The sequence below is a fragment of the Orycteropus afer genome, unplaced genomic scaffold (assembly GCF_000298275.1).
Source record: "Orycteropus afer afer isolate SDZICR_OR568_19922 unplaced genomic scaffold, OryAfe1.0 scaffold00065, whole genome shotgun sequence".
NCBI classification, from domain to species: domain Eukaryota; kingdom Metazoa; phylum Chordata; class Mammalia; order Tubulidentata; family Orycteropodidae; genus Orycteropus; species Orycteropus afer.
In genome coordinates, this window is record NW_006921652.1 from 8,644,651 (window position 1) to 8,656,301 (window position 11,651).

The 11,651-nt window shown below is 34.9% G+C and overlaps 1 protein-coding gene across 1 annotated transcript in view; it reads left to right on the forward strand.

Moving 5' to 3' along the window:
* Positions 1–11,651, forward strand: part of GMCL1 (germ cell-less 1, spermatogenesis associated) — an 87,514-nt gene that overhangs the window by 32,236 nt on the left and 43,627 nt on the right. The window contains exons 5-6 of the mRNA XM_007940094.2: positions 1,038–1,150; positions 1,767–1,832. Of these exons, the coding sequence (XP_007938285.1) occupies positions 1,038–1,150; positions 1,767–1,832 (179 nt within the window). The remainder of the gene's footprint in view (positions 1–1,037; positions 1,151–1,766; positions 1,833–11,651) is intronic.

Here is an 11,651-nt window from a genome sequence, read left to right on the forward strand (position 1 = left end):
TTGTCCAAGTGAGGTTCTAAATTAGTGAGTAGCACTGAGCAAGGAGAGGAAAACAATGGATCCAGAGATATTCACCAGAAATAATCCTTCAAACTTGGTGACAGATATTAAGAGGAAAAGAGAAGAGTCTAGAGTGACTTCCAGATAAATTTAAAATACCAATGGAGTCAGTGTCTATTTCAATCATTTGGAAAAATATCGTTTCCTTTTATGTGGTATTGTGTACTTACTTATTTTAAGTATTACTAATAGCTTACTAAATATATTTGACTAAGATCACTTGATTTTTAAAATGCTTTGATCCCTTCAAGACTTATTTCCAATAAGTATGCTTTATTTTCTAACTTTGGTCCTTTTGGTTTTGTTTTAAATCTACTTTCTGTGTTATTTGTATGACTTACTAACTATTTAACTTAATAATATACTTGCATGATGAATATATTTCATAAATTTGAGTGGAAAATGACAATCTTCTTTCCATTTATTTTATTTGAAAGGTTTTACATAAACATTTTAGATTAAAATTTTAATATAAGTTGTTTAAACAATAATATATTTGTTTTAGGTACATTTTTTAGATATTGATAGGTGTTTCAAACTTTAGTAAACACTTCCTGATAATTCATGTAGTTTCCTTGCCTAACCCATCATATGGTCAACTGACTATGGTAAAGAGTTCTTAATTTTGAAAAAAATAAGCAAAACAGACTACTGCTAAAGAAATTTGCAAAGATTCCAGAGAGGGGAAGAATAGAAAAAAGACAGAGTAGCAATATTCATCTCTACTATCTTCCCACCCCCTGCTACCATTTTCCAATTTCAAGTATTTAGTTGAATACTTGCTGAATTTTTTCAGAATTTTTAAAGGACTTACTAAAAAAAAAAAAAAAAAAAAAATAGGCTTGCTGTCACTTAATGAGTTTTCTTTTCTTTCTTTCTTTTTTCTTTTTTCACTTTTTAAATATGTAAAAGCACTTACTCAGAGCTAATTTTTCCCATGTGAAATGGGCCTTTCCAGTGCTTATTTATATTTACAGGATGGTTTAATACAGCAGTGTGGTGAGACAATGAAGGAAACAATTAATGTGAAAACTGTATGTGGCTATTACACATCAGCAGGGACCTATGGATTAGATTCTGTAAAGAAAAAGTGAGTTACCTTTCTTGTTTTCCCTCCCATCCAACTTTTGGGACTTTGGTGCTTTACTTTCTTAAGAGAATGCATAGTTATAAGAAAGAGAATTTTGAAAAAAGATATGAGAATATAAAAAGCTTCTTTTTACTTTGGACTAATTAGTAACTTCCTCAAAAGTATTGTCTTTGATGTAATGACCATGAGTGGATTATACATGTTCATAAAAACTATGGCCACTCTTTATATTTTCTATTAAAATTTTTAAAGAATAGGTGTAATATACATTATGTCAGTGCAACTACTGTCAGTGTTTGCTCTTTAACTCTTGAGGATTATAGTACCCATTTTCAAATTTTAAAGAAGGTAATAGAAGTATGCAAGCCCCTTCATAAACCATTTAACACAAATATATAATAGGATTTTCTTAATTAGAAATGTTCTTATTAATATGAAGGGAATAGTCCCTTAATAACTACTGATAAAAACAATACTAAATTTCTACTTGTTACACTAAAAATGTTAAGCATGTCCTAGTAAGATTAATATTCTGTTTCTATTTTAACTATAAGTCTTATTTAATAAATTATAAATACAGGATATATAATGTAATAATTTCATATTTTACTTTCAGGTGCCTTGAATGGCTTCTAAACAACTTGATGACTCATCAGAATGTTGAACTTTTTAAAGAACTCAGGTACTAAAATATAATTATTATTTTTCATATGTTATATTACCTAAAGTTTATATTTTTATATAACACAAAATGTTACTTATGAAAAAGTGAGCAATTTAATGAAAAGTATCTTGAGTTCATTCATGAACTGAAGAATTTTTTTATTGTAACTGATATATATATGTGTGTGTTTATATGTGTATGTATATATGTGAGATATATATATATATGGTGCCCCATTTTAACCAAGTTCAGAAAAATCCTAAATATTAACTCAATTCTGCTGAGCTCTTAGAGAATCTAAAAGTTATATTTTAAAAATCCCCCTGTATTATTGAGAAATGAAATTTGAGGAAATTGTTTTAACTTTTTGCTAAGCTTAATGAAATAAAATTTATAATTAGATTGATCTTTGAATTAGGTCCATATATTAGTCGTTCAGGAGCTTTGATGGTATGGTGGTTAAGGCATTTGGCTGCCAACCAAAAGGTCTGCAGTTTGAACCCACCAGGAACTCCATGGAAGAAAAATAAGGCAGTCTGTATCCGTAAAGATTTGTAGCCTTGGAAACCCTATGGGTAGTTCTCGTGTGTCCTACAGGGTCGCTGAGTCAGAATTGAGTTACTGGCAGTGGGTGGGCCAAGATAACTATGAAAAACCCAAACCTACTGCTATCGAGTCAGTTCTGACTCATGGTAACCCCTGTAGGAGAGAGTAGAACTTCCCTATAGGGTTTCTAAGGCTGTAAATCTTTACTGAGTGCCTCCTCTTTCTCCCACAGATAACTGCTGGTTGAAACTGCCAGCCTTTTGGCTAGCAGCCAAATGCCTTAACCACTGTACCACCAGAGCACATGGATAATTGTAAGGGGCCTGCACTGTTAATGACCAGTAGACTTTACAGTCATTTTTGGATTTGCATTTCCATGGCAGTGGTGCTTATCATAGAAGGGTATTAATGGCCCTGAGTATGTGGCATTCTGCTGGAAATGTTAAAAAAAAAAAAAAAGAAAAACAAAGGATTAGCATTGTAAAGCTTCCTGAAATGTCATTTTTACTGGAGTTTATTTTTGGGGGGAATGGGTAAGAGAGCAGTAAACATTTTTATGCTTAAATACATATAGAATAGAGGGAATTCAGATTTCTTTGAATTCTTAAGATGAAACACAATAATATATAGAAATGTTATACTAATGGTTAGACCACCTCCCAGATCTCTTTGCTTTCCTCTACTGCTAGGAGTACTTTGGTAGAAAAGTTTGAGGAACATTATTCTACAAAAAATCATTACCTAGTGATGTCAATCATAAATAAAGCTCTGCAGTATGTTAGGTTTGTAAATCATTAGAAACATTTTCTTTCTCTTCTATAATATCGCCATGGATCTTTTTTCAAAACGAGGATGAATCACAGTGGTCATCTTAAAATCCTAGCTGTTCTGGCTTTTGATGCCTTAAAGGAAGGGAGGAAAAAGGAAAAAGAAAAATAACACGTATTTCTTGAACTTACTGTCTTTAATAGGAATGAAAACATGTCTTATGACTAAGCAATTCTCTTAAGCCTAGAGGCAAAAGATTACATTGAAGATAGAGCTATTTTAATGAAAATAGACAAGTTTTTTTTTTTTTTTAACTTTGGATGGAGGACAAAAGAGGAAGGCTGTTACTTTACCAGGACATGCTGAAAGTTACCTTATTTAGATCTTGCTTTAACTGGATTAATAAACAGATTAAAGCTCTTTGTTTCCCTAGAAGCACAGACTAAGGCCTTTCACTGCACACTGGAGTGTATGTGCTAGCTAGTTTGGTTTATCTGGAGGGTAGGAGTGGAAAACTTAGGTCATCATCTCGGTGGAGGTGCTGTTTGAACCCTTGAAATTGCTAATGGGTGAGGCGGGAAAAGGGAGCTACACTAGAACCTTGAGTATCTCCTGCTTTTGGAGAGCTGGATGGGAAGAAGCAGCAGGTGGGAGAAGAAAATAGCAAGAATGCTTTGTCACAGTAGTCCAGGGATGGCTGTGTACAAAGGAGGCAAAGGAGACAGTTGGCAATAAATTCTGTCAGTGTTCATCTAACCAGATGAATATTAAGAAAAACCATACTCACTATGTGATTTAGTTAATCCAGGTACTTAACTCCTCTGAGCCTGTTTCCTTATCTATAAAAAAGGGATGCTGTTGTTAATTCCCATCCAATCAATTCTGACTCATGGTGACACCATGTGCACAAACTGGAACTGCTCCATAGGGTTTTCAAGGCTGTGACCTTTGAGAAACATCACCAGACCTACCTTCCCAGGTGCCTCTGGGTGGGTTCAAACTGTCAACCTTTTGGCTAGTAGTTAAGCATAACCATTTGCATCACTTGAGGACTCTTATGAAAACAGGATAGACCCTCAATGAGATGAATTGACACAGTGGTTGCAACAGTGAGCTCAGGCATGGCAACAATTGTGAGGCACTGTTTTGTTCTGTTGTACATGAAGTTGCTATGAGTTGAAACTGACTTGGCCTCAGTGGTACCTAACAACAATTCATTGTGTTGTGAGGATTTGATTAAATCGTATATGTGAAGCAATTAACACAGTTCCAGGAGCATAGGAAGCAATCAGTTAATTTAAGGCGACTACTCCTGATGCTATTATAGTTTTTTTTCCTAACAAGGTCAGTTCTCCAAGAAAAGTTGCAGTGAAAGGCTGTGGCAGAAATCAGATTTTAAGGAGTTAGAATGAATGATAAAGGAGGAAATAGAGGGTACTTTTAATGTAAATGACATACTCATAAGAAAATCAAAATTAATATTGAAGAATTAAATCATGTTTCCTACTCTGGAAAGATCTTTCTGCAGTGTGATACACTTAGTGAGTTTTGTTTTCCATTAAGCTGATAATGAAAATTCACTTGGGATAGAAAGAGGCATTTGTTTAACAGTTGCAAATGTGTACTCTGGTTTTTAAAACAAAAATTGTCTTGTCACTTATCCTCAAGTGTGCCATTTAGTATTTTTGCAAATGTCATATCATAACTTTTGCTATTTTAATCATTTAACTATAACTTTTAAAAATTAATTTAATTAACATCCATTTGGTTTTAGTTGAATATTCATTTTCTTAAAAAGTTCATCTGATAGCTTTTATCGAGTAGGACTTTTTATTTCATATGTGGCAGAAAACCCAACTCAAAGTAGCTTAAGCAAAAGGAAATTTCCTGGCTCACTTCTTATAAAGCCTAGAGTTGGGCTAGATTCAGAAAGTAATAAAAAGTAGAAATTAATTAAATAAAATTTACAATACAAAGGATCAGTAAAGCTCAAAGTTGATTCTTTCAAAAGACTTTTAAAAAAATCCTCTGGTGATATTAAGAAAAAAGAGGAAAGGCATACGTAAATACAATTTAGAATAAAGGAAGGGATATAACCATAGAAGTAAAGATTAATCAGGTAAGAAGATTGTTAATTATGCCAGTAAATTGGAAAGCTTAAATAAAATGAGTAAATTCCTTTAAAAATGCAACTTAAACTAAGAATAAAATAAGAAATAAAATCTGAATAGTAATCCTATAATCTGTAAAGAAATGTTATCACTTGTTGAGAACCCTTACATAAACAAAACCCTCTGATAGCTTTTCTACTGTGATAAGCATCAACAGATATAACCCAGATAAACAACAGGTCTTTGGGGTCCTCAGTAATTTTTAAAAGTATAAAGAGATCCTGAGACCAAAAAGTTTAAGAACTATTGCCCCTAGAAAATTTATGCACATGTTCACGGGAGTATTTTTTCAGAATGGCAAAATCTAATAATAACCCTGATGTCCATAAATAGTAGACTAAGACAAGTGTAAATATATTCATAGAGTAGAACACTACAAAGCAGTGCAAATGAATGAACTACAGCTATAGGAATCATTGTGAAAATGATGAAAGAAAACTTTTGAGTGAAAGGAACAAATAATGGAAGAATAAGAACATTATGATTTTATTTATAGATGTTTCAGAAGCAAGTATATATGTATAAAATCATCCATAGGTGATGGATGAAAAAAGCATGAAAGCTATCACAAAATTCAGAATAGTGACTAAATGAAGGCTTGAAGAGGAGGGAGAGGTTCTGGGTTCAAGATGGCAGACTAGGCAGATAACACTATCCAGACCATCTACGACAGAGACTCAAAAAAAAAAAACAAGGGAAATGGCTACAAATTACAATCCTGGATCCTAGATCTTCAAAGGATTAAGAAGTAGATCAAATACTGATATGAGGAAGAGACTGAATAAAAACAGAATATTCATTTTCTTTAAAAGTTCATCTGATAGCTTTCATCAAGTGGGACTTTTTATTTCATATGTGACAGAAAACCTTACTCAAACAAGAAGCACTAAACTGCTAACTGGCACAGCACAGCCATTTTGAATTATTGCAAATGACATTCAGTTGCAGCAGGCACCAGAAAATTGGCTCCACTTATCCAGGACTGCACTGGCACCCACATCAGTGATCAGGTAACCAGAGAAGTGTTACACAGCTTCCCCTCTTACACAGTTTACCAGTGATCAGAGACATGGTCCTCCCCATCTTCACCCACCTGGCAGCAGGTCAAACTCCCCCCACTGCCAGTTGGTACTTTTTTTTTTTTTTTTTTAATGTTTTTGCTTAGTTCTTTCATCCTTCTGCCTTTCCAAAAGATCAGGAGACCTTCTGGGCAAGTGCCACCATCTGCTCCAGAAGTACTGAACTGAAGAAGAATGGTGGCCAGCACCCACCTAGCCTTCCCTCAGCTGCTCTGTGTGATTAGTAATCAGAGACACCTAGGTAGTGAGTTCTCCGGTGCTGCCAAACTAGCAACCAGAGTAACACCACTGCCCTGATGCCTAGATATATTAGAACAAAACAAAAAATCAGGGAAGCAAGCCAACATACAGTCAACAGATTAATACAATAATGCTACAATGGCTTAGAGACAACAGACAACTTCAAATCATACACACACACACACACATACACACATAAACAGGACATGATGCCTCAAACAAGTGACCAAACTACAGTGCCAGAAAATCTTCTGGAGGAAGAAATGATAGTGCATTTATCTGATAAGGAATTTAAAAGAATTATATATAACTACTTTGAATGGATTGAGAGAAAGTTCAAGGAAACCATACAAAATCCAGGAAAACAAAACTCCATAAGAATTCATAAATAAATAAAAATTCAAGAACAAATTGACAAAATAATGGAAAATTAGAAACTATACAAAAATAGCAAATAGAAATCCAGAAGATTAATACTAAAACTTCAGAAATAGATAATGCATTGGAAGGACTAAAGGAGTAGAATTGAATCAATGGGATACAGAATTAGCAAGATTAAAGACAAATATCAACACCAATCTATTGGAGAAACAATCAGAAAAAAGAACAACACAACAACAAAAAAATGAAAGCTTAACATTCATTTGGGACACCATCAAGAGGAATAACTTACATGTGATTAGAATTACAAAACAGGAGGAAACCAAAAAAAAAAAAAAAAGGCACTGAGAAAATTGTCAACGATTTGCTGGAAGAACACTTCCCTAATAAGATGAAAGATGATAAGATATCCATTAAAGAAGCTGAACAAACGCCAAGTAGGATAGATCCCAAAAGAAAATCACCAAGACATATCATAATCAAACTTCCCAAAACAAAAAAGAATCTTGAAAGCAGCTCAGGAAAAATGACAAGTCACCTACAAAGGAGAACCATTAACACTAAGGTCTGATTACTCAGCAGAAACCATGCAGGCAAGAAGGCAATGGGATGACATATATAAAATGAAGAAAGAGAAAAATTGCCAACTGTTTTGGCTCTTTAGTGTCACTCTAACAGAAATACCATAAGTGGGTAGCTGTAACAAATAGGGATTTATTTCCTTACAATTTGGGAGGCTAGAAGTCTGAGATCAAAGTGCTAGTGTTAGGGGCTGCGTGAAGCCCCTTGATCTTGGGCTTCAGCTCTGCCTCTTGCTTCCAGCCCAGTGAAGCTGGAGGCTTCTATTAACTCAGGTGGCTGCTGGCTGCTGAGGCTGACAAAACCAAGGTCAACAAGTAAAAAAGCACAGTCCCAAGATTATCAAACAACACGGCAGGTCACTAATTCAAGTCCATTAACAGTCCCAAGATTGGTAGACAACATGGCAAGCCTGTGAGATGAAGACTCAGTGAAGTGCAGGATCCAGATGTGCCAAAAACTCAGAGACCTTTCTCAAAGCTGCTTCTTATATACTGGAAGCAGATCACATCCCTCAGGCAGCTACTCAGCTGCTCTCAGTAGATTCCACCATGGAGTTGATTATCAGTTTCATCGTGAGGGATAACTGCATCCAGCTGCCCAGCCACTCAAAACCAGGCCAATCCAAGCTGACACACAACTTTAACTGCCACACTAACCAAGAATTATATATCCATATATATATCTAGCAAAATTGTCTCTCATATACGATGGTGAAATTAGAACATTCCCCGATAAACAAAAATTAAGAGAATTTACAAAAAACAGATGAACTTTACCAGAAATATTAAAGGAAGTCCTCTGGACAGAGAGTCACCAATGGCAAACAACAACTGGAGATTAAGGCATACAGCAACAGCACCTGGAAATCAACCCATATTGCCCAATCTTCCTTCCGAGGAGTGGCTGATGAGTTTCAACTGCCAGCCTTCTGGTTAACAGTCAAATGCCTTAGGCACTGTGTCACCAGAGCTCCCAACCCAGAGAGATATAGTAGTATCAAAAATAAAATAAACTTACAAGATAGGAAATAGGGAACCAGAGATGCCAATTTGTAAACAGTGATAACTACAAAGCAGAAAGAGGGAATAAATGATATAGTTACAGAACTTCCAAATGGAAATAAAGTCAAAATGATGTCAAGATAGAATGGACTGCTTTAAACTTGAGAAGATAAAAATAGAGTGTAAACCTCAAAGAAAATAAACCTTCACACCAAAATAAAAAAGAAGAAAATCATAAACTCTAAGTAAACACTAAAACAATAGCAATGAAGGAAATGATAAGAAAACCCATAAACAAAATAAGCTCAGCAAGAAAAATATATGGAACAAAGAAACCATCAAACACACACACACACACAAACCCACAGCAAAATGGGAGTGACCCATCCGTGGGTTTCCAAGGTGGTATCTCTACAGAAGTAGATTGCCCAGTCTTCCTTCCAAGGAGTGGCTGGTAGATTTGAACTGCCAGCCTTCTGGTTAGCAGTCAAATGCCTTAAGCACTATGCCACCAGAGCTCCTAGTAAATGCATACTTGTTGATAATTACATTGAATGTAAATGGATAAAACACACCAGTTAAGGGACAAAGAGTAGCAGAATGGGTAAGAAAACATGATGCATCCATATTCTGTTTATAAGCGACACTCCTTAGACACACACAAAAAAAATAAACTAAAAATCAAAGAATGGAAAAACACAAATCAAGCAATTGGCAACCAAAAAAGATCAGGATTGGCAATATTAATTTCTGATAAAATAGGTTTTAAGACAAAAACCAGCAAAACACAAGAAAGGACATTTCCTAATGATTAAAGAGTCAATTGAACAAGAGGAAATAACCATACTAAATGTTTACACACCCACTGAAAGAGCTCCAATGTACATAAATCAAATTTAAATGGAATTGAAAAGAAAAATAGACAACTCCACAATAATACCTTAATTTACCTTACCCATTGCTATCGAGTTGATTCCAACCCATAGTGATCCCATTAGGTTTCCAAGATGGTAAATCTTTACAGAAGTAGATTGCCCCATCTTCCTCTCACAGAGCAGCTGGTGGGTTTGAACCACCAACTTTCTAGTTAGCAGTCAAATGCCTTAGGCACTGTGTCACCAGAGCTCCTTCTACAGTAATAGCAGGAGACTTTACTACATCACTTCAGTGAAGGACAGAGCAACTAGAAAGAAACTTAACAAAGATATAAAAGATCTAAACAGCACGATCAACCAACTAGACCTCATAGATGTATGTAGAGCACTCCAGCTGACAACAGCACAGTATACTCTTTTTCACTACACATGGAACTTTCTCCAGAATAGACCATATATTAGACCATAAAGCAAGCCTCCATCAATTTAAAGCTACAAAGTAGCTTCTCAGATCATAATGCTATAAAATTAGAAGTCAACAACAGGAAGATCAAAGGAAAAAAATAAAATGCATGGAAACTGATTAATACCCTACTTAAAAATGACTGGGTGATAAATTTAAAAAAAATTGCTTGACTCAAATGAGAATAAAAACACAGTAGATCAAAAATCTTTGGGACACAACAAAAGCAATGCTCAGAGGACAGTTTATGGCAATAAATGCACACATCAAAAAAGAAAGAATCAAAATCAACACCTTAACATCTCCAACTATTAGAAAAAGAACCGCAGACAAAAGCCTGCAGTCACCAGAAGAAAGGAAATAATGAAGATTTGAGCAGTAATAAATGAAACAAAAATAATAGAAAGAATCAACAAGACTAGAAGATGGTTCTTGGAAAGGATGAATAAAATTGACAAACTACTAGCAAATTTAATAAAGGAAAAGGAGAAGATGCAGATGACTAAGATCACTAAGAAACACTAAGGTCGCTATTAGTTGGAGCTGATTTGACAGCACCTAAAAACAGCTACAAATGAAATAGGTGATGGTTACAATAGAACCTACTCAAATAAAAAGGATAATAACAGAATACTATGAAAAACTATATTCCAACAAATTTTGAAAATCTGGAAGAAATGGACAAATTTCTCGAGACACACCACCTACCCAAACTGACACAATCTGAGGTAGAAAATTTGAACAAACTTATCACAAAAGAAATTAGCAAGTCATAAAAAAAAAAAAAATTCCCAACCATAAAAAGTCCTGGCCAGACAGCTTCACTGGTGAATTCTACCAAACATTCAGAGAAGAGCTGACACCAGTACTATTCAGCTATTTCAGAACATAGAAAAGCATGGAATACTACAGAACTCACTCTGTGAAGCAGGGATAATCCTGATACCAAAACAGACAAAGACATCACCATCACTAAAAAAGAAAATTGTTGTTGTTGTTGTTGTTATATGCTGTTGAGTCGGCCCCGACTCATAGCGACCCCTCCTTGAGTTTACGAGGCAGTATCACTATGGAATTACACACCAATATATCCCTCGTGAAAATTGATGCAAAAATTCTCAACAAAATACTAGCCAGTGTACTCCAACAACATATCAAAAAAATCATTTCTAAGTGAGATTCATACCAGGTATGCAAGTATGGTTCATTATTAGAAAAACAACATAACCCACAGCATAAATAAAAGTAAGGAAAAGAACCATGTGGTTGTAGCAATCAACACAGGCAAGGCATTGGACAAAATCCAACACCTGTTTTGAAGAAAACACTCAGCATAATAGGAATAGAAGGGAAATTCTCAACATAATTAAGGGCATATAGACAAAACTTAACAGCCAATATTATTCTCAATAGAGAGATAACTGAAAACATTCCCCTTGTGAACGGGAACCAGACAAGGATCCCCTTTATCACCACTTCTATTCAGTATTGTATTGGAAGTCCTAGACAGAGCAAAAGGCAAGGAAGGGAAATAAAAGGTATCCATATTGGCAAAGAAAAAGTAAAACTATCTCTATTTGCAGATGATATCCTATACATATCAGTATGAATCTAGGAAAATTGGAAGTTGTCAAAAAGGAAATGGAATGCATAAAGATTGATATCCTTGGCATTAGTGAGCTGAAATGGACTGGTTTTGGCCATTTTGAATCAGATAACCATATGATCTAC